This window comes from Branchiostoma floridae, chromosome 2 (assembly GCF_000003815.2).
Source record: "Branchiostoma floridae strain S238N-H82 chromosome 2, Bfl_VNyyK, whole genome shotgun sequence".
Classification (NCBI taxonomy): Eukaryota; Metazoa; Chordata; class Leptocardii; order Amphioxiformes; family Branchiostomatidae; genus Branchiostoma; species Branchiostoma floridae.
In genome coordinates, this window is record NC_049980.1 from 20,679,096 (window position 1) to 20,702,160 (window position 23,065).

A 23,065-nucleotide genomic window follows, 5' to 3' on the forward strand; every position below is an offset into this window, starting at 1 on the left:
ACCTTTATGTAAGGTCCACCTGGGCAGTGTGGATAATTTTCCCATTAACACAAGCATTATGAATCCTGTCTATTATAGTGACTAACTGTCTACATACATGTCAATCAAATTGTCTTGGTCCCCTGAATGAGGTGATGCTATGCCATGGTCATCTGATATGACAAACTACAGTTCCATAATAATATGTACACCAACAATTGTAGCATTCCAAGAACCATTCAAGTACCATGATTATTACTTAGCTTGGTTGGGCTAAAGTGTACAATAAAGGTCTTCAATCAATCATAATATTTATGTCTAGAAGTATCTATCAGTTCCCAAGTTACCTATGTCCGTGTAAGAAGTTCTCTAGACCATGACAGAGATTTGGTGAGTTTGGTTTTAATTTTGGAGTGCAAAGTGATCCTCAGGAAGCTACAGCACTCTCATATTGTAGGAGCATAAGACTTTAATTGATTATTGATAAAGGCAGTTTAATCCATAAGATAATATGATTACACAATGCAACAGCATATTCAGTGGGCATTTACTGTTGATATTTAGACGACTGTATTCAGAAAATACTGATTGTTGTTAATCACTGTTCCCTTCTGCACAAATGGTATCAGTGTGATTTTATGTACTGCAAGGAAATATAAGCAAAAACAATTCTGCAAAGTACATAGTTTTTATTGACAACCTGATCTATCCTCGTCATATGTACCTTGACAATCTTTTTGTGCAACAAAATAATCCAAACAGTCAACTCAAACATACAAAAATAGTTGGTTGTAACACAAACAAACTAATACCATTGTCACAATCTCTGCAAAAATAGAGAAATCTTTAGGACTCCCAGCCATCTTGAGGATGACTGACCCATCATTTGGGGCATGTGACTCAAAGTAAGCCTGTACCATAATAGGAACCGTATACAAGTAACAAAAAAAAGTTAACTTACTGTTCATCATGCCTAGATATGGATAATAATTTGGAACAAATTTACCATGCCTCTATACTGCATTTGAAGTCATCAAGCTGCATTAACAAATTTACAATGTAGCTTCTCAATTTACCATATCTGACTCTCCAACAATATGCCATCTATGAGAAAAATAGCACTGAGTATGTCTTGATTTGGTCTTTACTGACATAGTATGCCAAGACTTCTCATACCGGATCTTTTATGGAAACAAACACTGTATATCGTTCAGTCATAGCAAGTGTCATATTGTCTTTCAACAAAGCTGATTCTGGTACAAGAGTAAGATAATAGCAAAGAAAACAACTACTGTCAACAGAAGTACCCATGTACAACATGCACAAACCTTGTAGTCTTTGGATTGAGACACCAATTCAATTCCTTATTTATAAAACAAATGTGTTATTTCTTTTTGTCAAAACAAAATGGAAATATGGCACCCTTGGAAGTTTGAATGAATTTAAACTCATCATTTGATGTCTTATCTGTTTACTCAAATGAACAAAACAATTATGCAATACTGCTTGATTTCCCCATCAACTTGGCTTTGCTGATCATGATGCTTACAATATGGCTCACGGGAGATAACAAGCTCTTCCCACAAATCAAACTTAGGAACTGTATTCTTACTACATGTGTACATTGTAGTAGGACTATATAGTATATAAACATTGTTCTGGTATAATATATTCTAGACTCTCCTTGATTTACAGCTATTGAACATTCAACAAGAACTATGTTAAACATAACATAACTTTATCTTCAGAAAGATAACAGAAAGCATCTGAGGTATGTACTGTAGTCACAGGGTTCTTTCCTTCTTAAAATCTTTGCTATTGTGACGTCTGAAACAAAAACAGAAACTAAACCTTTGCAACTGTTATAATGTAACATTCACAGGAAGAAAATCATAAGAATATGGCGATTAAGTTATGCAACTAACCAGTTTGACCAGACTGTGACACTGTGGTTTATCACTTTGTTTGCAAGTTTCCTGAGATCACTGCTGGTTTTGTTAGTGTTGCAACACATTGTGATCTTTAAAATAAAATGTCTGTTAGAATATGGTTTTCCCTTGACTGTAGATGATTAGTGATATGAAGGCTGATTGAAACATAGACCTTTCATCTTGTTAGAAAAAATATTACTGAATGGTCAACCCTTATCTCATTTGAAATGTGACATTATTAGTAAAATAACAAAATGAGCAGGATCTCTTTTCTCCTTTAAGTTTGATAGTTACAATCTGAAAAAATAAACTCTACTACCACTACAATGAACAGTAGCAGGCTGCCAGCTCAGCGATGGTTACTACCACTGGTTGCTTTTTCGACCATTCTTTCTACCATTCTGAAAAACAAAAAGGCAAATTCAATTCCATAGGTCAACAGGAGTCAAGTGTGGATCTGTATGTATTTGTAAAAACAACAACACGAGAGTGATGAAGGGTACACATTGTTATAGATATATTCTGACAGGATGCTGTAATCCAAGAAATAGAAATAGCCTTGAATTACAGTAATGTATTAATAAAATAGAGGAGTTGCCATAGAATACAAAAGACCAATGGGTCAGTCTACATTGCTCTATATACAAATGAAGTAAAACCAGCCGTAACAGGTTATCCCCAACTCATCCGGGAAAATGCTGGCCAAATGCAGAATGCCCTGGCTGAAATGCAAACCACAATGCAGAGTAGCCTACATTTACATGTAAAAGAAAGATGATTACTCACCTTCTGTACACTTCTGCCATTAACGCCGGGGCAGTCAGACCTTATGTGTCCCTTCTTCCCACAGCGGAAGCATCCCTCTCTGTTGTTATTTGGTCCACTGCGCCTGGGATGTGCACCGGTACCGTTCCTGCCGGGTGGTCGGGGTTCCACAGCAGGCTGCCTCCTTGTGTCAGCTGACTGCATCCTGAAACAGCACATACCTACAACATCATTGAGGATCATACTGCTGTTATCAACAGGCTTATCTAATTGTTTTTCAAGCCAAACAAAAAAATCGTAATTTTTGGAGTTGAGCAATGGTGAAGACATGTATTTCAGGAATCATGCACAAAACTGCTGCTAGACTACAAACAAAACATAGCACTGGAAATATTTCTAGACTTTTCACTACTTCTGATAGTGTGAAAATAAATGATATTTGGAACAGCCATATTAATACTGTACTTAATCCTTTTTGCTAGGATTCTATTTCATTGTAGGAGTGGCAAGGACGTTTTAAGTTCCCTGTCAAATCAAAACAGTACTTTAGTGCAGGACATTTAATTATGCAAATTTGCAGTGTCATGATTTTGAAGAGAGGTGCCGGGAAAATAAAACAAATGCAAACATTTGAAGATAAACAGTACAGTGGACAACTTACAGATAGCCCTGTGTGTTAGGAGGGCCAGGTTGAGCTGGTTCCTGCTGACTGCCCAAGTCTGCCCTCTGAGACAGTGGGTCCTCCCCCTCCACCCAGTCATCCTCATCAAACACACTGGGCACAGACTGGACCGACCGTGCTGGGGAGCTGCACCCACTCACAGACCTGCTGTCAGCTCCTGTTTCATCTACAGGCCACACATGGGGAAAAAAGAAAGAAGCCTAAAGCATACAATGAGTGAACAATGCCATGCATGTATGGTCACAGTATACGCTGTTGCGCAAGAAGAATATAATTAAATGTATTTTTTTGTGTGCAGCCAAAGGGATGAATTTTTAAGTCAAAATTTTACTTTTTATTACTGTACAGCTTCTTACACAAGATAAAGTGGAAACAGAATGGGTCTATCAGGTAGCAAGACACCAAAAACTATGGACTGAGGCCTTTATTGTAACGTCTGGTTTGGGCCTGAACTCTTTAGATTTTCATATCCTGTATATTTATAGGTTTGTGTGTGCGTGCGTGCATGCATTTCCCTTACCAGTTGCTGTTGTGATGCCACTTCCGTCACTTGTCCCTTCAGCCAAATGCTTATCATCAGGCTCCTGTATGAAAATTTGTAGTGTGGAAGGTAACAGAGACTTTCACGGCACAAAGAGCAAACGATAAGCAGCTGGCAATCTTCCATAAAAAAGACCGATGCAGTTATTGATAAGTTCAATCAAGCACGTTGGTTGTTTATTGACATGTTCACTCATCCAGGTTGGTTTAAGGTTGTACCTCCTGCTGTGTCTTGTCTGTCTTGCCGTCAGTCCAGTCATCAATGGCATCATCCCAGTCTTCTGATGACCCTGATGTCATAGCCTTGTTCTCAGCTATCATCTAGCAAGTAACAAACCACATACATGTACATTGTACAATCTGTACTACAATTTGCAGAATGTGTGCACTACTTATCAATACTTATGCCTGCACTCAATATTGCTGCAGGCATAAGTATTGATAAGTAGTGCACACATTCCAGTACAAGCGTGTAAAAGCATTGCAGTTGAACCAGTACTAGTAACCATGACAAAAGGATCACTGGTCCATTGTGACCATTTTTGGTGGTCCCCATTGATCAAAGCATTATGTTTCAAGAATGCTGTCAACATTCCACTCAATTTGTTTTTATTTCCTTCAAGTCCCTTGAGTGCTCACTACATACAGGTTTGGCTGTAAACTAAAACTCGAACCATTTTCAGGTGTACAGTTCTATCTTCTGTAATCTGTCCCAGAAAATGACACAACCAGACCTGTGAACCTTCACCCACAGTTGATAGATCCCTGGGGCAGGGGGTTCCCAAAGGGCACGTTTGTTGCCTTTCCTTTTCAGGGAGCTGCAGTTGCTTGTGTTGCTGACTCTTGGTCGGATTCTGCTGTTGTCTCTGTTGCCAGCCGTGTCTCAGGTGAGGTGGGATGTACTGTTTCTGTGCAGGCCTTCGCTCCATGTGCTGCTGGTCACTCCTACTTGGCTTCTCTTGGCGAGGATAAGGATGGGGTCGTTGCTCTTTATGTGCCTGTGGAACTAGATGCTCTCTTGTTCCCTGCTCCCTCTGGTTCCAAAAGGGGACTTCATGTACTTGAAAAGTTAGAGGATGTGGGCCAAGCAAACCCATCAGATGCCTTGGACACCATGCCTGATCCCCAGAAGCTCGTCTTTGCTGCCCAGGGAAAGCGCTTTCCAGATATCCCTGTGGTCCTGGAGGTGCTGACTTGGACCTCATCTTGGGAGATCATAGAATGTGATTCAGGTTTTCTTTCATTAGTCACTATATGTATGTTACAAGAATGGAACAATTGGTCTGTCATGAAGCATGCAATCGTTTGGAAAATGTAATGTACTACCTATTTTGGAAAATACATTACACCTTACAGTTGAAAGGAATGATAAAGAGATGGCAAACCGGCTCCATGTTGGCGGCCCCCAGGTGTGCAGGTGTGTCGCGGGGAGGTGAGGAGTGGAACTGGCCGTGCTGGAAACCTGGGACGTGGAGCAATCGCGTGGTGCTGCCGCGGCCGTGCTGGTTATACACACAGCTGTCCAAACGATCTGTTCAGGAGACACACAAACACATACATGGACATCTCATGGTGATCAGGTTTGCCTGAACAGTACACTTGGTCATGTCCAAATTTTTCAGAACCATACACACTGACATGATTATGTACACATGTAGATAGATCCACACAAATTATTTTTCATCCATTTCCAAAAAAGAAAATGTACTATTTGTGAACGTACTGTTAAAGTACGAGCAGACACATTCATACCTTCATGAGGTTTCGTCACAAAAATAATATTCCTATCCTATCAACATTCTCTCTGTTGAATAGCCTTTCCGCACAAATCTAGATTGGTTATAGAGCTAGGCAGCAGGGGGAGGGTGTTTCTTTTGTCTTACAACAAGCAGTATTCAAACTTAAGTGAAAAACCTGAGTGTTAGTACCTGCACCAGGCATTACAGCAGGCATGCTTCTTTGTACAACACTTATCAAGCTGCCAGGATCTGCTGTCAGGGGAAGGCCTGCAAAGTTACTCAGAAACACATAAGCTTGCAGCGCTGAGCTTCACAACTTTGACAACTGTGTAACTGGAGGATGAGATTCTAGAATAAAAACCGACTACACAAATGTATAACTGGAGGATGACATTCTGAAATAAAAACCTAACACTTACCTGGCTCATGTTTTGTAAAGTCCTCAAGGCATAAAAGGATGCTTGATGTATGAGGCTATCTAGATATTCTACACTGGTAATAAACTCAGATGGGAGGGGGGATATGGTCATGGTTGGGACCAAATCCTTTCCGCAATGCCACCATGCAACTAGTAGCATCCATTCAGGATCCAAGGAAGGTACATGTTGCCAATGAATCTTATTTACCTTTGACTAACATTGATTCACCTGATCAAGCTATCTGCAGAACATTTGTGTAACTTGGGTGAAAGAACAATAACATGCTTGACAATTTCTCCTGTCTTTACCTTTCTGAGTTTGGGCCACTTGTTGGTTGATGGTAAGCTCAACACCATCTAATTCCCATAAACGTACAGTACGTTCTCCAGAAGGGAGAACACAGGTCTAGAAATGAAGAGAAAATAACACCTTCATCAGTTAAGAAAATAGTAACAGCTACTAATAATATACATACAGCTTACATGAAAATAATACCTGATCAAAACAAAAATAGAATTTTTCTAAAGTCAAAAGGGTGACCTTTGAATGACGAAAGAAAATTGTTCTGTTAATTTCCATTATGACTTTGAAAGTTTGACACAGGACACTATAATCTACCAAACGAATAAAAGTGGAATCTATACAGGGCTCGAAATACCACCTGCATATGCAGGTTAGTGCAGGTAAAATTGGAGCTGTGCAGGTATTTGTGATGTCCACCTGCACCTAACCTGCACTGGTCCATGTACTGGGTTTTACACATAAATGTCCTATGATGTATATGGATGTGTATGTGGATTGTTATTAGCATTGACTGTTACCACCTATAAAGTATAAAAGTAAAAAAGCAATGGTTCCTGAACAATTTTTTAGTATGATCAGGATTCCTAAATTCAGAGTGGTGCAGGTAAAATCTGTCTGGTGCAGGTAATCTTAAATGTTACCTGCACCAGTGCAGGAGTGCAGAAAAAAGTGTTTCGAGCCCTGTATAACAGATACCGCGTATACAGTACATATACTTATCTCTCTGATACATACAGGTAACTGACAAGAGTCAATATAGCTAATATCAATTTTCAAAAAAACAAATGATACAATATTCATCAACCTTTAATACTTGTTTTAACGGTTAAGTATTAAAGGTTGATAAATATTGTAAATACATAAGATGAACATGTAACGTCCTTGATACAAGTAAACTGGCAAGCAGCACCATGCACAACTCACCACCTGACTCCAGAGTGTCCTCCCATTGGCTGTGAGTTTGTTGAACAGTTCCACCTGTTTCTCACTCAGGTCTGTATTCACTCCAGCAAGGAAATTCTTTTGCACCTGGAAAAAAACTCATGCTCATCTACCAACTACTTTCTTGGGACATATGCTAAAACATCATTAACAGTTTACGGAATAGAAAGCAAGGTGAGTAACACATTTCTGGTAGCATATTGTCATTATAAAATATGCATTTTTTAGAAGTTCATTTCAGGGCATCTTCATCATCATCATCGGTCGATGTGCTTACACACGACGGGGTTATACCGCTCCTTTACGGGGTGACATGCCCTTTCGAATAGCTGACTACAAGACGGGGATGCACCAGGTCTCCTGTCCGGGTGAATGATGTTAATCACCGTATGGCTGATATGAGACAAAAGTTTGCCAGGTCTCCATCTGGGTGATTTGTAGTGAATCACCAACTCCAGACAGAAGGATTTGCACCAACGTACACCGCACCATCACACGTGTGGGGGTTCCTCAACTCTCTTCATTTCAGGGCTCAAGAGTTAAATGCATTTGATACAATCATTCTTTTGAATGAATAATTTATCTATTGTTACCTGGAAATCTATGCGTTGGTACTTGTTTGGAAGAGGCTTGATGTCGACATAAGCTATCTCCTCTGCTTTGCCCAGATCCACAAAGCGCACAAGGGCCTGTGTGATAGACAGACGGGGAACAACTTATGTCTGTTTTTCAAATGCCAAATTACTGAAAACTGTGCACACATTTCTTACATGAATATCAAATGGAGAGGAAAACAGTGAATAGTATCAGTGAGAAAAAACAGAACTGCTATTGGAGTGAAAACGTACTGTCTTGTTGAACTTCTTCTCAATCTCCCCTCTGTACCACATGTTTTCCTTAGCAGACACGGCACACACAAGGAGCCCCAAGATGCAGCTGTCTGCTCCCATCACTGCCTCTAGAAGTGGTGCTTCAGCTCTGAAATAGCACAGTGTTCAAGATGATATTGTTTTTATACACTCAGCATAATCTACATGAAAATATCATTAACTTAACTATTATAAACACCAAGTGGAGAATCCAAAATATTGCACATTCCCTTAGAATAGAAGAAGGATTAGATGCTGAACAATTCCCATGCCTATGCTTACCTCATTTCATCCATCATGAGTTTATACTCGTTGTCCTCCACAGGAATGTTCTTTGTCCAGAAGGACCCATCTGGCTCCATAGGATGTGTCACACATGCCTTCATATTTGGACCTGAAACAATTATGTCAGTTCAATATGTAATAAAATATTAATTCACATAATGTACTGTACATTGTATACAAAGTCTGCATGTAATCCTGATTTCTTGTTCCTGACCTTTTCTACTTTCAAGCAAAAAGTTCTCTATCTAAGTTGCAACTTCATCCTTTCAATGTAGCCTTCCATTCCACTACATGAATGGATCATCTTTTAAAAAAAACTATGCCAGAATTTACATCAATTTTCCTATATGGATGCATGTTTTGGTGTTTAAACATAGTTATGTATTCTACATTTTGGATATGCTTACCTGTCACAAAGCCCTCCTGTAGATCTTCCATCCCCTTGAGGCTTCCAACCTGTTCAAGACTCCCAGTTTCCATACTTGAGGGCCTGTCAGGTGGATTCTCCTGATGATGACTAGGATGACTGGAAGTGCCTGTGCCTGGGTGATCACCTGCTGTATGCAGCTCACTGCTTATCTCAGATAACCTTCCTGGGGTATCTGTGTTCTGATCTAAGGTATTGGCTGCGTCATTGACACTGTCGGCTGCAAACATTTCACACAAGCTAGGGTTTGATTCTCTGCCTTCAGTACCAAGCCTACTCTTTTCCTCCTCTCCGGAGCTTCCAACACTGCATGTAGCCATGCAACCATCCTGGAGTTTGGCACCCTCTTCTAACACATTTTCTCCAGGCTTGCCCGAAGTATCAGTAATGTGGTGCACATTTGCATATGTATGATCTACTGGCATGTCTGTCATCAAAGCAGCACACTTCCCAGAACTACTGCACTTTTCGGATTCCTCCCCAGGTAAGCCTTTCCCTGAGTCATCTTCAGCACAACCAGCTGATCCATTTGTTGAAACCGAAGAGTTGTCAGGATCGCCTTCAGCCAGGTTCATAAGGTTGTCTAGAAGTGGGGAGGCATACTCATCAGAAGTTTGGGAAAGCTCATCAGATAGGACCTCTCCTTCAATTACAACATCCCCTGTTAATGACACCAGTGCAGCTTGCTCTGGGGGGTTCTGATGTCCATTCTGTAAACTTCCATTTGTTGGACATGGCTGAGGATATGGGTGGGCTTCTTCTGCTGAAGATGCTGTGACAGTGGGAAAAGCTGAGTTTACAGTCTCTATTGGACATGCTTCTGTGGCTACAATTTCATACAATGGGGACATGGCTGCTGATGTAGAGTCAGGTTTTGTTGACGTGTTTGATCTTTCCAATGTCACAAATGTTGGGTTGGCGAATGTGGAGAGGCTTTCTGTTTGTTTGTTGTCAGCTAACGCAATTACAGGCTGATTAGCTACTCCCAACACGGAGTTACACGGAATGCAAAATTCTTCAAGCTCGTTGTCTGCACTGTCCTCCCCTGAAGAAATACCTCCTGAAGCTGGGTTGCTTCTGGGTCTTTCCATGATATCGCTTGCATCCACAGCAGACAGAGATGTAGTTGTTGTTACAGCATCTGATGGTGGAATAATGGTGCTTTCTGTCGTATATGTCCCCTCTTTTGTCTGGTCTGCTTCCTCACTTCTACTCTCTGTTGAAGGTGCAGAGGCAGGTAAATAATCTGCCTGTTCTCTATCTACAGTACCATCTGGGTACAGTTTATCTGATGACACCATACAGGACTCCTGGTCAACTGGTGCTGTTGAATCCATGGCATTGTTGGTACTGCTCCTGATAACTTCCTCATAAGGTGCAGAGGCACATGCCATGGCCCTGTCCTTGGTGCTGAACCCATCAGAGTGACTATCTCCATTGGAAACACTGGAACAGGCATCAGACGTCTGCTGAAAGCCATGACAAGCGGTGAGTTCTGACATGAGCAATGCATCAAAGTCCTGCAAACCAGACACTGTCTTAGATCCATTCATTGTAGTTGGAGGGATCACAGCACCCATGTTGTCACCCCTTTCTGGGTATGGTTCAACTTGCCCATCACAAGTTGCTACAATACCTTCCAAGTATGGATAGCTGTTTCCTTGCCAGGTTGGGGGTAGGTCCCCAGCTATTGGAACAAAGTGGTGAGGACCTGGACGGTTCATGATGGAGTACCCCTCTGGTGGGGCTGGAGCAATGGGTATTCCTGGTGGTGGGTACATGGTGCGTGGGGGCTGGGGGTCTGGTGGTGGGTACATGGTGCGGGGGGGCTGGGGGCCCTGTGGTGGGTACATGGTACGTGGGGGCTGGGGGCCCAGTGGTGGGTACATGGTGCGTGGGGGCTGAGGCTCTGGTGGTGGGTACATGGTGCTTGGGGGCTGAGGGCATGGAATCCTGGGGAATGGTTGCACATGTTCGGCACCTTGCTGGGTGTGCCTCAGTTTTTCCCACCACAAGGGCAGACCTGTGTACTGTCCACATTGACTCCTTTCAGTTGTGGCCATGTGGCTAAAGCTAGACAATCTGTTGTCTTCCCTTGTAGATTGATGAAACTGATTGTGAGCAGCTGAGAATGTAGGCCTTGCATCTGCACCCTTCTCTTCACTACTGAAGGCTGTATCTGGTGCAGACTCTGAGGACATGGACCTCACACTCTCCAATGTGGGTTGAAGAGGGACGTAAGTTTCTCCTCTTGCCAAGATCCTGGGTATAGTACCTGGGAACACGCCTGAAACTGGCTTGTTGGAAACCAAGGACTCAGCTGTGTCTGCTCCCTGTGTTACGCCCTCTTTCAGTGGCAGTCCAGGTCTTGTGGCTGACAGTACCTTTCCATCATGGGCCTCATCACAGGTTCTGACATCTTTGTCAAAGTCACTGACTGTTACTGCCTCTGACGTGTCCTGCACGGAGGTCAGATTTAAGAGGATGTTTCCGTCCTCAGTCTCTGAAGGAGTCTTCATTTCAACTTGTGGGGGCAAACTTGTAGAAGCTGATACAGCTTCCTCACCAGTACATTCGATCATAACATGATTGCTACCATCCACAGGAGCCTTGAAAGAAGAAATATGAACAAGCACATTTAACTGTCTGGTTCCAAACTGAAGGTTTTCAATGAACAAAGACACTAAACTCAACCCCTTTATATAACCATTAGATCAGATTATATTCACTCCTTCAAACTTACATGTAACAAGCCAAAAACATTTCCCTCTGGAAGTTCTTTTCTTCAGTCCTGCAATATTTTCTTAATTCCAAGAATCAAATCAAAATGATATGGCCATATTCGTTGATTTCAAATTCAACAACTCCACATCTGACAGACTGGTACTACAGAATATACCTTTACTTGGCTGTCACCCCTGTCCGGTTCTGGTGATGGACCTTTGTCTGCTGCGTTGGTCCGGATGACTGTCAGTGATCCAGGAACAAAGTCTTCTGCATTATGTTTCAGTCTGATGTCCCGACAAGAGACTTTCTACAAGTTTAAGATACAGGGGAAGGCTTGTGTGGTGGTATACATGACAAAGCTACCTTATTACACTGTTCCAGACAAATGTATTGAACTGAATGGACAAAACAAATAATGTACTGCACAAGAGAGTTTGTTTTACCAATACCATTTCTTCAACCAACTAAAGGAGAAAAAAATTGCCAGTTTCTAAATTGCACAGATGGCTATATTCCATACCTCTGCCTTTGTTCCCTCTTCTTTCACTGTTGGGTGAATAAGAGGAAAATGGCTGTTACTAGTAACACCAACAGCAGGGACTCAACAATTCATAGCTGTAAGTTCGATAAATGTCTTTATGTCATACCTGTGACGCGAAAACGTTCGATACGGGTGTTCCGGACCGGGTGATAACTTTCCGTATGGCACGGGCTCTACATTGTATCACACGGACTCCATTCGAATAAATCAAACTATTTCGAGCGGGACGAGTGTGGCGCCGTCGAAAATTCGAATACGTGATTCGGACGTTAGAACATTACTGTTGTAACTCTTCTTGTTCGAGGGCACCAAATTTGTTCAACTTCTGGCGCATTTCACATCAAAACATGAGTTTTTTCAGGTGGGTATGACATAAATAAAATACAACAAAGTGTATTCCGGATCACCCTCGGTCCCAGCCCTCCCACAGGTCGGATCACCCTCCAGCCTTCGGCCGATCCTTCCCAGGGTCGGGCTGGTACCTCGGGTGAAATGGAATACACCGTGTTGTATTTCATATTACTTTCAAGTACACATTATTACTTGCTCAATAGTGTATGTATTTTGAGTGATTAAAACATTCTCCCAGGCAAAGGTGTTGAACATCAAAGGTGTACTGCTCAAACAATTTATGTTCTAACCCTTCTGATGGAATCTGACCCTTTCAGAAGTTATTCTGAGCATAAAAACAATTTGCACAGACCTGATACCACATTCAAACATTTCAAAAGTATAAAAACTTGCAAACTTCATGATCGTGTGCTACTTACAGCTGTGTTATGAATAGGATAGGCATAATTTGCTCCTGATTGGTATTTACAAATCTGATATTTCTGTACCTGCAGTAATGATTCTCTCAGCTATGTTCACACCCCCTTCCACATCTTGTAGGTCCACCTTCCACAAGGTAATCGGCATGTCTGTTTTAATCTGCAAGAGGATGCCAATTGCTTCATTCTAAATCAACATCTGTATATAATCGTGGTACATGTACAGGGCTCGTGACTGCGACTAGATTTGGTCGCATAGCGCCTAAATTTTTAGGAAAGCGACTAGAATAGAAATCTTGGTCGCACGGTGCGACTATAAAAATACAAGCAAAAATTTATGCCTGCGCATATGTAATGGTTGCCGAACCTTGGCAGAACCAAGGAGGTTAAAACCTCAAAGCCGACTCTGAAGAAAACAAAGCCTTACGTCTACTGGTTGCCTGAACCCGCCCCGCTGGCTTTAATTTAAATATTACAGTCGGAAAAACAAGGCCCCGCCCCATCCCTGCTAGCACGTGCCACTTGCTATGGCTGTTCCTAACAAATTGCAGCAAATTACCCCCTATTTCTGGTTTGTTGTGTAACCGGAGACACTCTTGGAACAATTAAAATCTTTCAGTTTTAAGCATTCACAAGCATGGCTTTGTTGAAAAGATTAATAGAATTGTCCTCTATCCACAATTTCACTTGTTCTAATTCAATTTAAGTCCGTAAAAAAACTGCAATTTATTTGAGGGACACTTCAGGAATATATCATCCACACCTTCTGAAATACATCTTCTGAAATACATCGGTAAATATGCTAAATGTAACAGCCGGCTGTTCCAAAAAATGTGCATCAGAAACTGTAGCCAATCCCCCAGTTTCTGGCCGCTGGCCCTTTGTTGTGAAACTTGAGACACCCTTGGAACAATTAAAATCTTTCAGTTTTAAGCCTTCACAAGCATGGCAAGAATATTAGAATTGTCCTCTCCCACAATTTCACTTGTTCTAATTCAATTTAACTCCGTAAAAAAACTGCAATTTATTGGAGGAACCTATATCGTCCACACCTTCTGTAAACATGGGTAAAGATGCTAAATGTAACAGCCAGGCCACCCCCTTTGAAGGTTCCTGGAAGGTTCACAGGCATCTCAAATTTCATAGGCACACAGGCGGCATGGGTCTCTCAAAGCAAAGAAGGAGGGGGCGTGGCTATGTTTCTAGCACTACTAGATCAGCTCACTAGATGCTTTAGGGGAAACTTTTTTTTATTATGTCACATCTTGGCAACTGTTTTGATAATTAACATGGCCAGTTTACAATTTTACCTATCTAAATAATATATTTCAGTGTTTCAAATGCAAAACTTTTTTTTTTCTCAGTTGAAAAGCGCTGTTTTCCTTACTTTATCAAAGTTAACTATTGTGAACACACCCGGGTCTGGCCTGCCCCTTCCATCCTCCCCGCTAACAAATTTGCATACTACTATGTGAGGTGAGTGACCCGCTGGAGCAGCCAAACAGGGGGCTATTTTCTGTTGACTTTAATGCCGTATTTTACGTAAAATACCAGGACTCTAACTTATGTAATTTTGTTATTTTCTTACATAATAACTATATGAAAGTAGCCTTTGCAAAATTGTATTCTAGAAGGTGATTATCGCTTGCATTCCGCTTGTTTTGTTGGTCGCCGGGAAAACACTATCTACAAATGCTGTACATGTAAATTGTTGCGTTTTCCGACTCATATTTTTTTCCATCAACATTTATTTTATCTAATATCAACAATTTGACAAGGTCAAATTCTTTTTTTAACAGAATTGTGTCTTTGTCTTTTGCATTGTACACGGATACTTTATTCCAGGTTAATAAGAACATAGATCAATAAGAGTACTGAGTAATACTTGGTATGGCAAAAAGACTTTTGCTTGTGCTCCCAACCTTTTATAGTGGTGCGCCTAGATTCTAGCTGATGCGACCAAGTTTTAGGAGTTAGGAGCACAGCGCTCCTAGGTCAAAAAGTTAGTCTGGAGCCCTGATGTACAATTATGCCATGTTCCAAAATGTCAGGGTTTTGGTCTATCTCTAGAGGCAATACTGTATACAAAGAGGCTTAGCAGAACATCTACAAACGTGAGACTGCAAGATAACAACATTGATTACTGCAAATCATATGACGAACAATTTGAAATCAACATCGAGAACAATAAGTGTTGACGTATATGCATTTGAGGTCCATGTTGAATGTTGCATACCTCTCTCTCAAAAGTACATGTGATCTCCTTGTGTGATGACAGGTCCGAGAAGAGCCATCGGGCCTCTCTAGGAATCTCTTCTGTCTCGTCCTCGAAGAAAGTGCACGCCACAGCCTGAAATGGTGAAGTAAATTCACTAAAAGCCCAGTACGTTTTCAACATATATGATACATTCTATTCAACAACAGGGGTAACAAAAATTAAAAATATCAGAGGAGGGGGAGTTACTTTCTTGCACCCTCATCTTATGGAAGTATTATTTTCAGTATGTACTTGGCAAAAGTAGAGCTCTAACCTGAAATGGCAGTTGTGGCAGGGTTGGTGGCAGCTCTGCCAGGTCGGCTAAAGGGACGGTCTCCACGGTACCGTAGTCAAGAAGGCGTACAAGTGCTTTATCCTGGGATTTCATTGACATAGACAATATAATCATCAGAACACTGAAGCACTCGTGGTGGTACACAAACACATATACATAGGAGTTGACGCATTGACACCATTCAAGTTTAGTGAAATTAGTGTATAAGTCAGTATTATTAGTACGTCATTAGGAAAATAAAAAAAAAAATTAAAATGCACTTATCACAAAATGCAATTTTGTAATCTGTAGCAAACAATGAATTGATATAACAAGACTGGGTTAGCCTAACAGAAGTCCTGCCAAGCTTAGTTAGACCACCCCACCTTCTTAAGTTCTTCCACAAGTCCACGATACCACATCATGTCCCCTGGATGTCTAACAGCACACACTGAGCCCTCGCCCCCCATCCAGTCTCCAAGGGCCCCAAGCACACCAGCTCTCCTAACATCGCAATAAAGCAAACCTTATCTCAGACAACGGCATAGTAAAACAGCTCATCCACTCACTCAGACACCTTCATACACAGCAACTTCTGGCAGCACTACATCAGCCTGGATTTTGGACACATTCGAAAACGAACCAGCAGCATTCAGGTGTTTTGGGTTTTACAGGTTCAGGAAAATAAGAAAGCAAAGTAGACGAGAGTTGACAGCCATTTTAACCAAGTTTCTACATTCAAACGTGGTCTAAAACAGAGGCAGTTATTGTTGTTTACATGAGGATAGGAATTTAAAACGCCAGTGGACGTTGGATATTGCAACAAGTAGAATTGCTAGTAGGGAAATGGACCATTGTTTTGATTATCACCCTTTCACAAGTTTTCACAAATAATTAGGTCCAGATTTAGGTACGGGCCAGTACCTGATCGTCTGGACCTGGACAATAACGTCCACTTTAATTTTTGTACCGTTACCCACCCGTAGATGAGATGCTTTATTCAATTCTTTAAGCATAGCAGTACATATTTGACAAAGATAAAACACAAATGGCTCTTTACCTCAGTGCATGGTGCAAATGTTCTATTACCTGATGTGAAGAGACAACGCTGACAGAACCTCCCGGGTCGGTACATCCAGTTCCTGTCGAATGTAGATGATGCCCTTGGCAGACATCCTGCTCTCCACAAAGACTGATTGCTGTGTTCCAGTCTCGATTTGTTGACAGCTTCCAACATTTATCTCAGCTTGGATACACAAATAAAAAACATCATTATGCAAACTTGGAAGCAAGTATCTCAAGATGAGACAAGGAGGGTGTTAAGAAGTTCATTTTGAAAAAAAATAAAAAAAATAACCACAGAGTAACCTCAACACCACATAGAGCAAAACAATGACCAAAGGCTTTTATATTTTTAGAAAACTAACTTTTGAGTATTTCTACAGCACTGCAGAGAACTCACCTAGGTCATCAGGTGGTGCAGGTATAGCTGTGAGCTGCCAGTCACTTATGGCAGTTAGGACTGAGCTGACATCACACATCAGATGGATGCGAATGTCTGGGAACTTTGTCTCCAAGTCTGCCAGTAGGGGAATTTCCAGCTAAAAACAAACCATCAAAATACATTTTATACAGGACGACAATATATGTTTATTTGTAACATTAATACAGCAGTCATCATGTCCTGAGCGTTTCAAGTGGTTTGTTTTACAATAACATAATACTAATATCTCTACCAGAATCATGTATCAATCGTTCCTCTGACGGTCTGACCTTCTGAAGTATTGCAAATAACAATGTGTCTGCATCATACATGTATCACTTTGGTCTCTTTTCTGGGAATTAATGAGAACTGTAGTTCAACCTTTTCCTGGAACTGTGCTACTTTCTCTGTCTTGTCCTGAAGGCTGTCATCGGGGTTTCCAAGAATTTCATCAGCTTCTTTACACAGCTGTAAATAAGAATGGAACAAGATCATACAGTTGTATGTCACCATCTGTATATCCAAATCATATTGTATGTTGGAGCCCATGGATTATATGCTACAGCCCCGTTATGAGACATAGCCTTGTCCACACCACCTTTCTATGTGAGTTTCTGTTAAATCCTACTCAATTTTACTCAGAAAATGTCTACATTTTGTATAGATACCACCGGTGCGTATACTGTGATGCCTTCTTACTATCAGAAAATTGAGGGCATTTGGGGGACTGTCATTGATGCATCTTGCACAAAACAGAATTTATTTTGCATATCCTTGTTGATTGTCATTGAATCCCAGGGCTCAAAATACGTTTTTCTGCAGGTAACACTGAAAATTACCTGCACCAGACAAATTTTACCTGCACCACTCTGAATGTAGGAAGTATGGATTATACTTAATAGCTGATAACAGTCAATGCAGCTAATAGCTATCCACATACACCTACATCATATGATATTCATGTAAAAATTCCAGTACATGAACCAGTGCAGGTTAGGTGCAGGTAGACACCAGAAATACCTGCACAGCTCCAATTTTACCTGCACTTACCTGCATATGTAGGTGGTATTTCGGGCCCTGAATCCTATAGCAAATAAACTGCTTTTGTTTTAGTATTACTCACAGTCTGATGTTGCATCATCACATTCCTACACAGCTCCTCACACTCTGCCAGCAGGCCAGTCTTCTCCTCTGATACCTGCTGCACCTGGCCTAACAAATCTTCAGCCTGAGACTTGATCTTCTGCTGCAACTTAGTTGCCACCTCCTTGATATGGGACTGGTGTATCTGGGAACTGTGTAAAACATTTGTCTTTTGTTGTAATATACATGTCTAAGTCATCATATATGGACTATAGAACATCTCAAGTACATGTAGTAGTGGTCATTTTCCTGTATCTTTAGCTACTTAGTTGTTGTAACAACTGTGTTGATACATCATATTATGTTACGGTGTTGAAGTACAATAATGAATTTTCAGAAAGCCCTAAAAAATTTTTTGACATGTTTCGAAAAGCTAACTTCTAATGCCTTTTAAAAATACGAGGAGATTTTGGAAACATTCCAACACACAAAATATAACAAATTGCAAAATGACTTTGAATTGTTGCCATACATCATATCCTGTACAATTGTCAAGCAATGAAGTTCATTTATTCATTCATTAACCCAGTCATTCCATTAACCCAGTCAGTCTCTATGGTACAGTTAGAGCTGTGTACCTAAAGAAATTTTAGGTACAGGTACAGGGGTTTAGGTTCAGGTCCAGACCTTTACCTGTACCTAAGCAAGTTTGATCAATCATCTGTAAATTATAAATGTAGCCAACTGTCTTTTTCAGTGAGAAGTTGACATCATTATATGAGGATTTAGATATTTGAACCTCAAAACAAAGTTTTCTTAATTTTCAACTGCAAGATGATCAAATTGTCATTTTTGATTTGGGAATGTACTTATTGTTAGTCTCAAAAAGTGGTGTTCAACAGTGATTTAGTTTGTTTAGGTACAGGTACAGGTACATAGAAGTTTAGGTCCGGACCTGTATCTACACAATTTTATAGGTACGGTACAGGTACGGATATTTAGGTGCACAGCCCTAGGTACAGTATATAACCTAAGCACAATGAGTTATTTTACTCACTACTTAAGAAGGTCCCTCTTTGAGTTGCACACCTCTTCAAGTCTTCTCTTCAACTCACTTGATTTACTGAAAGATCAAGGAATAGAACTGAATAAGCCAAGTTTCCCTCTCTACATAACTCACCAAAAGTCTTTCATCCACAAAATAGTCTCACAAACTAGGGCTTGAAATTACATCTGGAACCTGCACTTTCAGAAAAGCTTTGGAAATTGAAGAGGAAAAAATGCAACATTTCTAGGCTAAAGAAAGAGTACAAGCTTGTCCTTATGATTATGAATCCTTTGTTTCAGAAATCAGGAAAGTAATCAAAGTTTAAGTAAAAAGGTCTCAAGTGTACCTCTTGAAGGTATCCAGACTGGAACAGAAGTCCCGAATTTCCTGAGGAGAATTAAAATATTGGGTTATTGACTCACTGCCTCTGGAAACCACTCTAAATTTTTCAACCATTACAACTAATCAGCAAAAGGCAAATATGGAATAAATTGACGTTGACCATTTTTATCTTGTTAGGCCACGTTGATTTGATTATATGGATGACATCTGCGCTCGACCACACAGTAAATTGTGCAAAGCAGCTGTAAAATGAGCACAAATATTCCGTAGATTGAAAAAAAAGTATAAGAAAACAGATAACTAATGCCATAAATAGAATGCCAAAATGAATTTAAAGTCAAAGAATAAGATGTGAAAGGACGGAAAGAAAAAAAAATCTATTGTTGGTTGGGAGAGGTACCAGTACAGAAAATTCAGGTCCAGAGTATCATGGTATACCACACTATGTGTGTTTAGTCCTATGTTCAACCTTCCTGGCCACTTTGATTTCATACTGAAGGCAACTTTTTTTTTTGGCCAAACTTTTTTTTTATTCGCTCGCTCGCATCAGTTTTGGAGTTCCCGGAGGATGTCATCCATATAATCAAATCAACATGGCCTTACCAGCCTATACCTACCTGTCCAGCTGCCTTTTCCACCTTGTGTGATGAGAACCTTCCTCTGTGGATTGCATGGTGGCAGTCTTCACACAGCAGTAAGATGTCAGACTCATCTGTAAAACAGGACTAATTCATAATTCAGGGAAAATTTTGAAATCTAGACCCTCTTAAAGTTAAACGCTATTTCCTGTATTTTGAGGTGCAAATTTTGCTGGTAGACTTTAATGGTTCATGACATATCTATTTTTGGGGGGTGGAGGGTGCGGCCACATATATTTTGGAGGATGATCACCCCTCCTGTGTCATTGAACCGATTTTCGTCTTGGCAGCATGACATAATGTTCCACACAAGCTACACTATGTTGTATCAAATGGACACAGAAAAGAAACAATAAGTTTAGGACAACAAAACTTTATTACGTATCAACGTCTTACATTGAATATACACAGAAGTCAACATTGGTCTCATACTGAAAATAATGAGGAATTACACACCCTACTATAAGACAGAACGAGCTATACACTATTTTGTGTCTTTCACTCTTTGCTCCCTTGTTTTCCCCAGAAACTTTCTCCGGTAACTTTGCAAAAATGTGATCAAAATTCATCAACCCAAGCCTTCCCAACAGTTGCTGTGTCACTGCCATTAATTACATATTCAATAAAATCTAATTCGCACTTAGCACTAGGGCTGGGTACCAGTACAGAAAATTCAGGTCCAGGTCCGGTTCAGGTCCAGGTCCGGACCTGAACCTGATTCAGTATGACTCGTACCAATGGTCCATTTCACTACAAAGTGTGTAAACATGTGTGAACATGTGTGTATGGCGGCTTTGAAGAGGTGACCTTTGACACCTGTTTTGCCATACCCTCCATTGTCATCGTATATGGAGAATCCTAATAAATAAAGAAAGAAAGAAATCTGTTTGGTGCAGTATTAGACTTACACTGGTGTTTTAAAATCCTACAACGCTAACTGCACCTGTAGGATTGGCTGTAAAACTTGGTAGAAATTACTATAAACTCTACTCTACTTCACTCTTGTTATTTTCTTCCACCTGCAAACACCAAAATGTGTGAATGTCTGATAAATAAATCTGTTAATTTTCTAACCAGTCCAACGTCCGGTCCACCTAATTTTTTTTAGGTCCGTTTTTTCTGGTCCGGTCCAATAAGAAAAAACGGTTTTGTACCGGTATGCTGTACCGATAGCCAGCCCTACTTAGCGCACATCTTGCAATTTGCATGATTTGCACATTATTGGTCGATTTTCTGTGACACAGCTTGGACAGGCATTGTTATTGGTGGATATCTAAAGTCTCCTTTTTTGTGGGAAAATACATGTAATTTGGATTGCAACTTGGAAATGTTTTCAAAATTACAGAAAGCCTGATAAGAATAGGAGTATTTCAGATTTTTTTTTCTTTTCTTTGGCAGCAATAACTGACTATCCTGACTTAATTCTTGAAAAGTTTTAACTTCTGTCTTTACTTTACGGGCTGATATCTGTCTGTCAAAAGTAATAGAATGGGGAAATTTTTGTCCGTCCTGAGCAGCAAAATTATGTCAGAGGATGGAAGGAATGACACTGGCTAGAACTTCAGTAGAAGAAGAACACTGAAAGATGCAAAAAATGGAAGTTCCACTGCAGTACCAAGTTAACACACCTGGAGGCCCAAAGTTGACCTTGACCTTTCCAGTTCCCAACCAAAACCGACCATAACCAAGAAGGCTGCTGAACATTGCCATAGGCAGTCCCGAACAGCACCAAGTTGTGTTGTCCAATATCATGGCATTGCTGTCTCAGAAACGGGAGACAAAGGTCAAAGCTTTGGGCAGTTTTGCTAGTTTTTAATACAATTCTTAAAATTTCTTTATCATGGGGATGAAGTTTCGAGTGTCTATAAATAGTTTAAAATATCATTCAGCTGCATTTTTCTCTGCACCTCTGACTCTGGCTTTGCTTCTGTCCTTTCTCCTTACTCTAGATTCGAAACAGCTGTTTACATGTCAATGGGAACACCAACCACACAGGGCTCTTGTCTTGCTAAGTTGCTTTACAGTCCCTAGGGACTTGGGTTGCCTTGAAAACAAGAGACTTGTTCAAAATAACTAAACAAAAGTCCATATTTGACAACTTCTCGACTTATTGTCTTCAGGAACAGACCTACTGACAGCGACGCAAAGTTAGTAAACGTCCTTGACATATGGCGCATGTGCCCACATGCCTAAAGTATGCCTTGGTTGTATGTCGACTGTGGGACCTTGGTGGGACAAAACTGTCTATCATTGTCACAAATAACATAACATATTCAAACATTTCACATGTAGGTTCGAAAAAGGAAAGGACTGACACAAGACTGGTTAAGTAACCCAGTTTATATTACAATACAGGGCCGGATGAAAGTTTGTCAAGTCTGTCAAAATCTAAAACTAAAAGATGGCAGCAAAATCTGCCATGAGACCGTGGGCATCAAGAACAGGCGATATAAAACTCCTCTTATTCCTAACGTCTGGCTCCAAAAATACATTCCTAACCTTTTCCACAGTCCTTACACTGGTGGGCGTGCTGTTTCTCTTGACAAATGTCACAATTTTTCACCGCTTCCATCATTTTTCGGCGCCAGGGAGCACAGGTCACCCTTCTCTTTATCCAGTCTTCCTCAAACTTTCCTGCTTCCCGCCTTCAAAACTTGGCCACATGCATGGCTGCCTGAAAATAGTCGACAATTCGCAAACATAGGATTCGTTCAACTTTCTTGGAGAAAAATTGTGAAATACCCACAAGTAGTATTGTTCTGTCAACTATATGGTGAAGAAAAATAATGATAAGATATGTCAGCTTTGAAGACGCAATTCTAGTCGCGTGTTTGGTGGAGAATATGAATTTAGTAAGAAGAGGGAATCATTGGCAGCCTGGTAGGGACCCCATTTTGTTTCGCATAGTGGTTCCTTCCCACTAGCTAGCGGTCGCCTGAAAGTCTGTCGGCTCAAAACAACTTTCGTTTACACATACGCAAGAAATCAGATATACATAGAGGAAGAAGAAAAGTGTGTTTA

The 23,065-nt window shown here is 40.7% G+C and overlaps 2 protein-coding genes across 7 annotated transcripts; both read right to left on the reverse strand.

Moving 5' to 3' along the window:
• Positions 1 to 645: 645 nt before the first annotated feature.
• On the reverse strand, positions 646 to 4,094 carry LOC118408985. The gene is made up of 5 exons (XM_035809854.1): positions 4,083 to 4,094; positions 3,878 to 3,977; positions 3,337 to 3,523; positions 2,697 to 2,880; positions 646 to 2,311 (listed from the first exon to the last, which is right to left on the reverse strand). Exons 1-5 carry the CDS (start codon positions 4,092 to 4,094, stop codon positions 2,273 to 2,275), a joined length of 522 nt encoding a protein of 173 aa, XP_035665747.1. The 3' UTR covers positions 646 to 2,272.
• Positions 4,089 to 22,740, reverse strand: LOC118409533. 6 transcript variants are annotated; one of them, XM_035810632.1, is made up of 24 exons: positions 22,544 to 22,740; positions 20,024 to 20,118; positions 19,411 to 19,451; positions 19,074 to 19,139; positions 18,057 to 18,228; positions 17,315 to 17,401; positions 16,913 to 17,051; positions 16,540 to 16,696; positions 15,837 to 15,954; positions 15,451 to 15,552; positions 15,156 to 15,269; positions 12,989 to 13,079; positions 12,129 to 12,154; positions 11,781 to 11,915; positions 8,862 to 11,490; positions 8,452 to 8,563; positions 8,149 to 8,278; positions 7,894 to 7,989; positions 7,283 to 7,387; positions 6,364 to 6,460; positions 5,826 to 5,885; positions 5,283 to 5,428; positions 4,632 to 5,102; positions 4,089 to 4,218 (listed from the first exon to the last, which is right to left on the reverse strand). In XM_035810632.1, the coding sequence occupies exons 1-24, from the start codon at positions 22,617 to 22,619 to the stop codon at positions 4,105 to 4,107; spliced, it is 5,379 nt and encodes a 1,792-aa protein (XP_035666525.1). In that variant the 5' UTR covers positions 22,620 to 22,740; the 3' UTR covers positions 4,089 to 4,104. The 6 variants fall into 6 exon arrangements, with proteins under 6 accessions (XP_035666525.1, XP_035666524.1, XP_035666523.1 ...); XM_035810631.1 differs by having other exon boundaries at positions 5,826 to 5,888; XM_035810630.1 differs by having other exon boundaries at positions 5,826 to 5,903.
• Between the last annotated feature and the right edge of the window lie 325 nt (positions 22,741 to 23,065).

Coding starts and splice junctions, on each gene's coding strand:
- LOC118408985 (XM_035809854.1), bottom strand. Junction 3,524..3,877: donor TGGCATCACAACAGCAACTG/GTAAGGGAAATG, acceptor TGTGGCCTGTAG/ATGAAACAGGAGCTGACAGC. Junction 2,881..3,336: donor CCTAACACACAGGGCTATCT/GTAAGTTGTCCA, acceptor GTGCTGTTTCAG/GATGCAGTCAGCTGACACAA.
- LOC118409533 (XM_035810630.1), bottom strand. CDS start 22,619: ATGATGGAAGCGGTGAAAAATTGTGACATTTGTCAAGAGAAACAGCAC. Junction 17,052..17,314: donor TAGCACAGTTCCAGGAAAAG/GTTGAACTACAG, acceptor GTTTGTTTTTAG/CTGGAAATTCCCCTACTGGC. Junction 8,564..8,861: donor ACAGGAGGGCTTTGTGACAG/GTAAGCATATCC, acceptor TAATTGTTTCAG/GTCCAAATATGAAGGCATGT.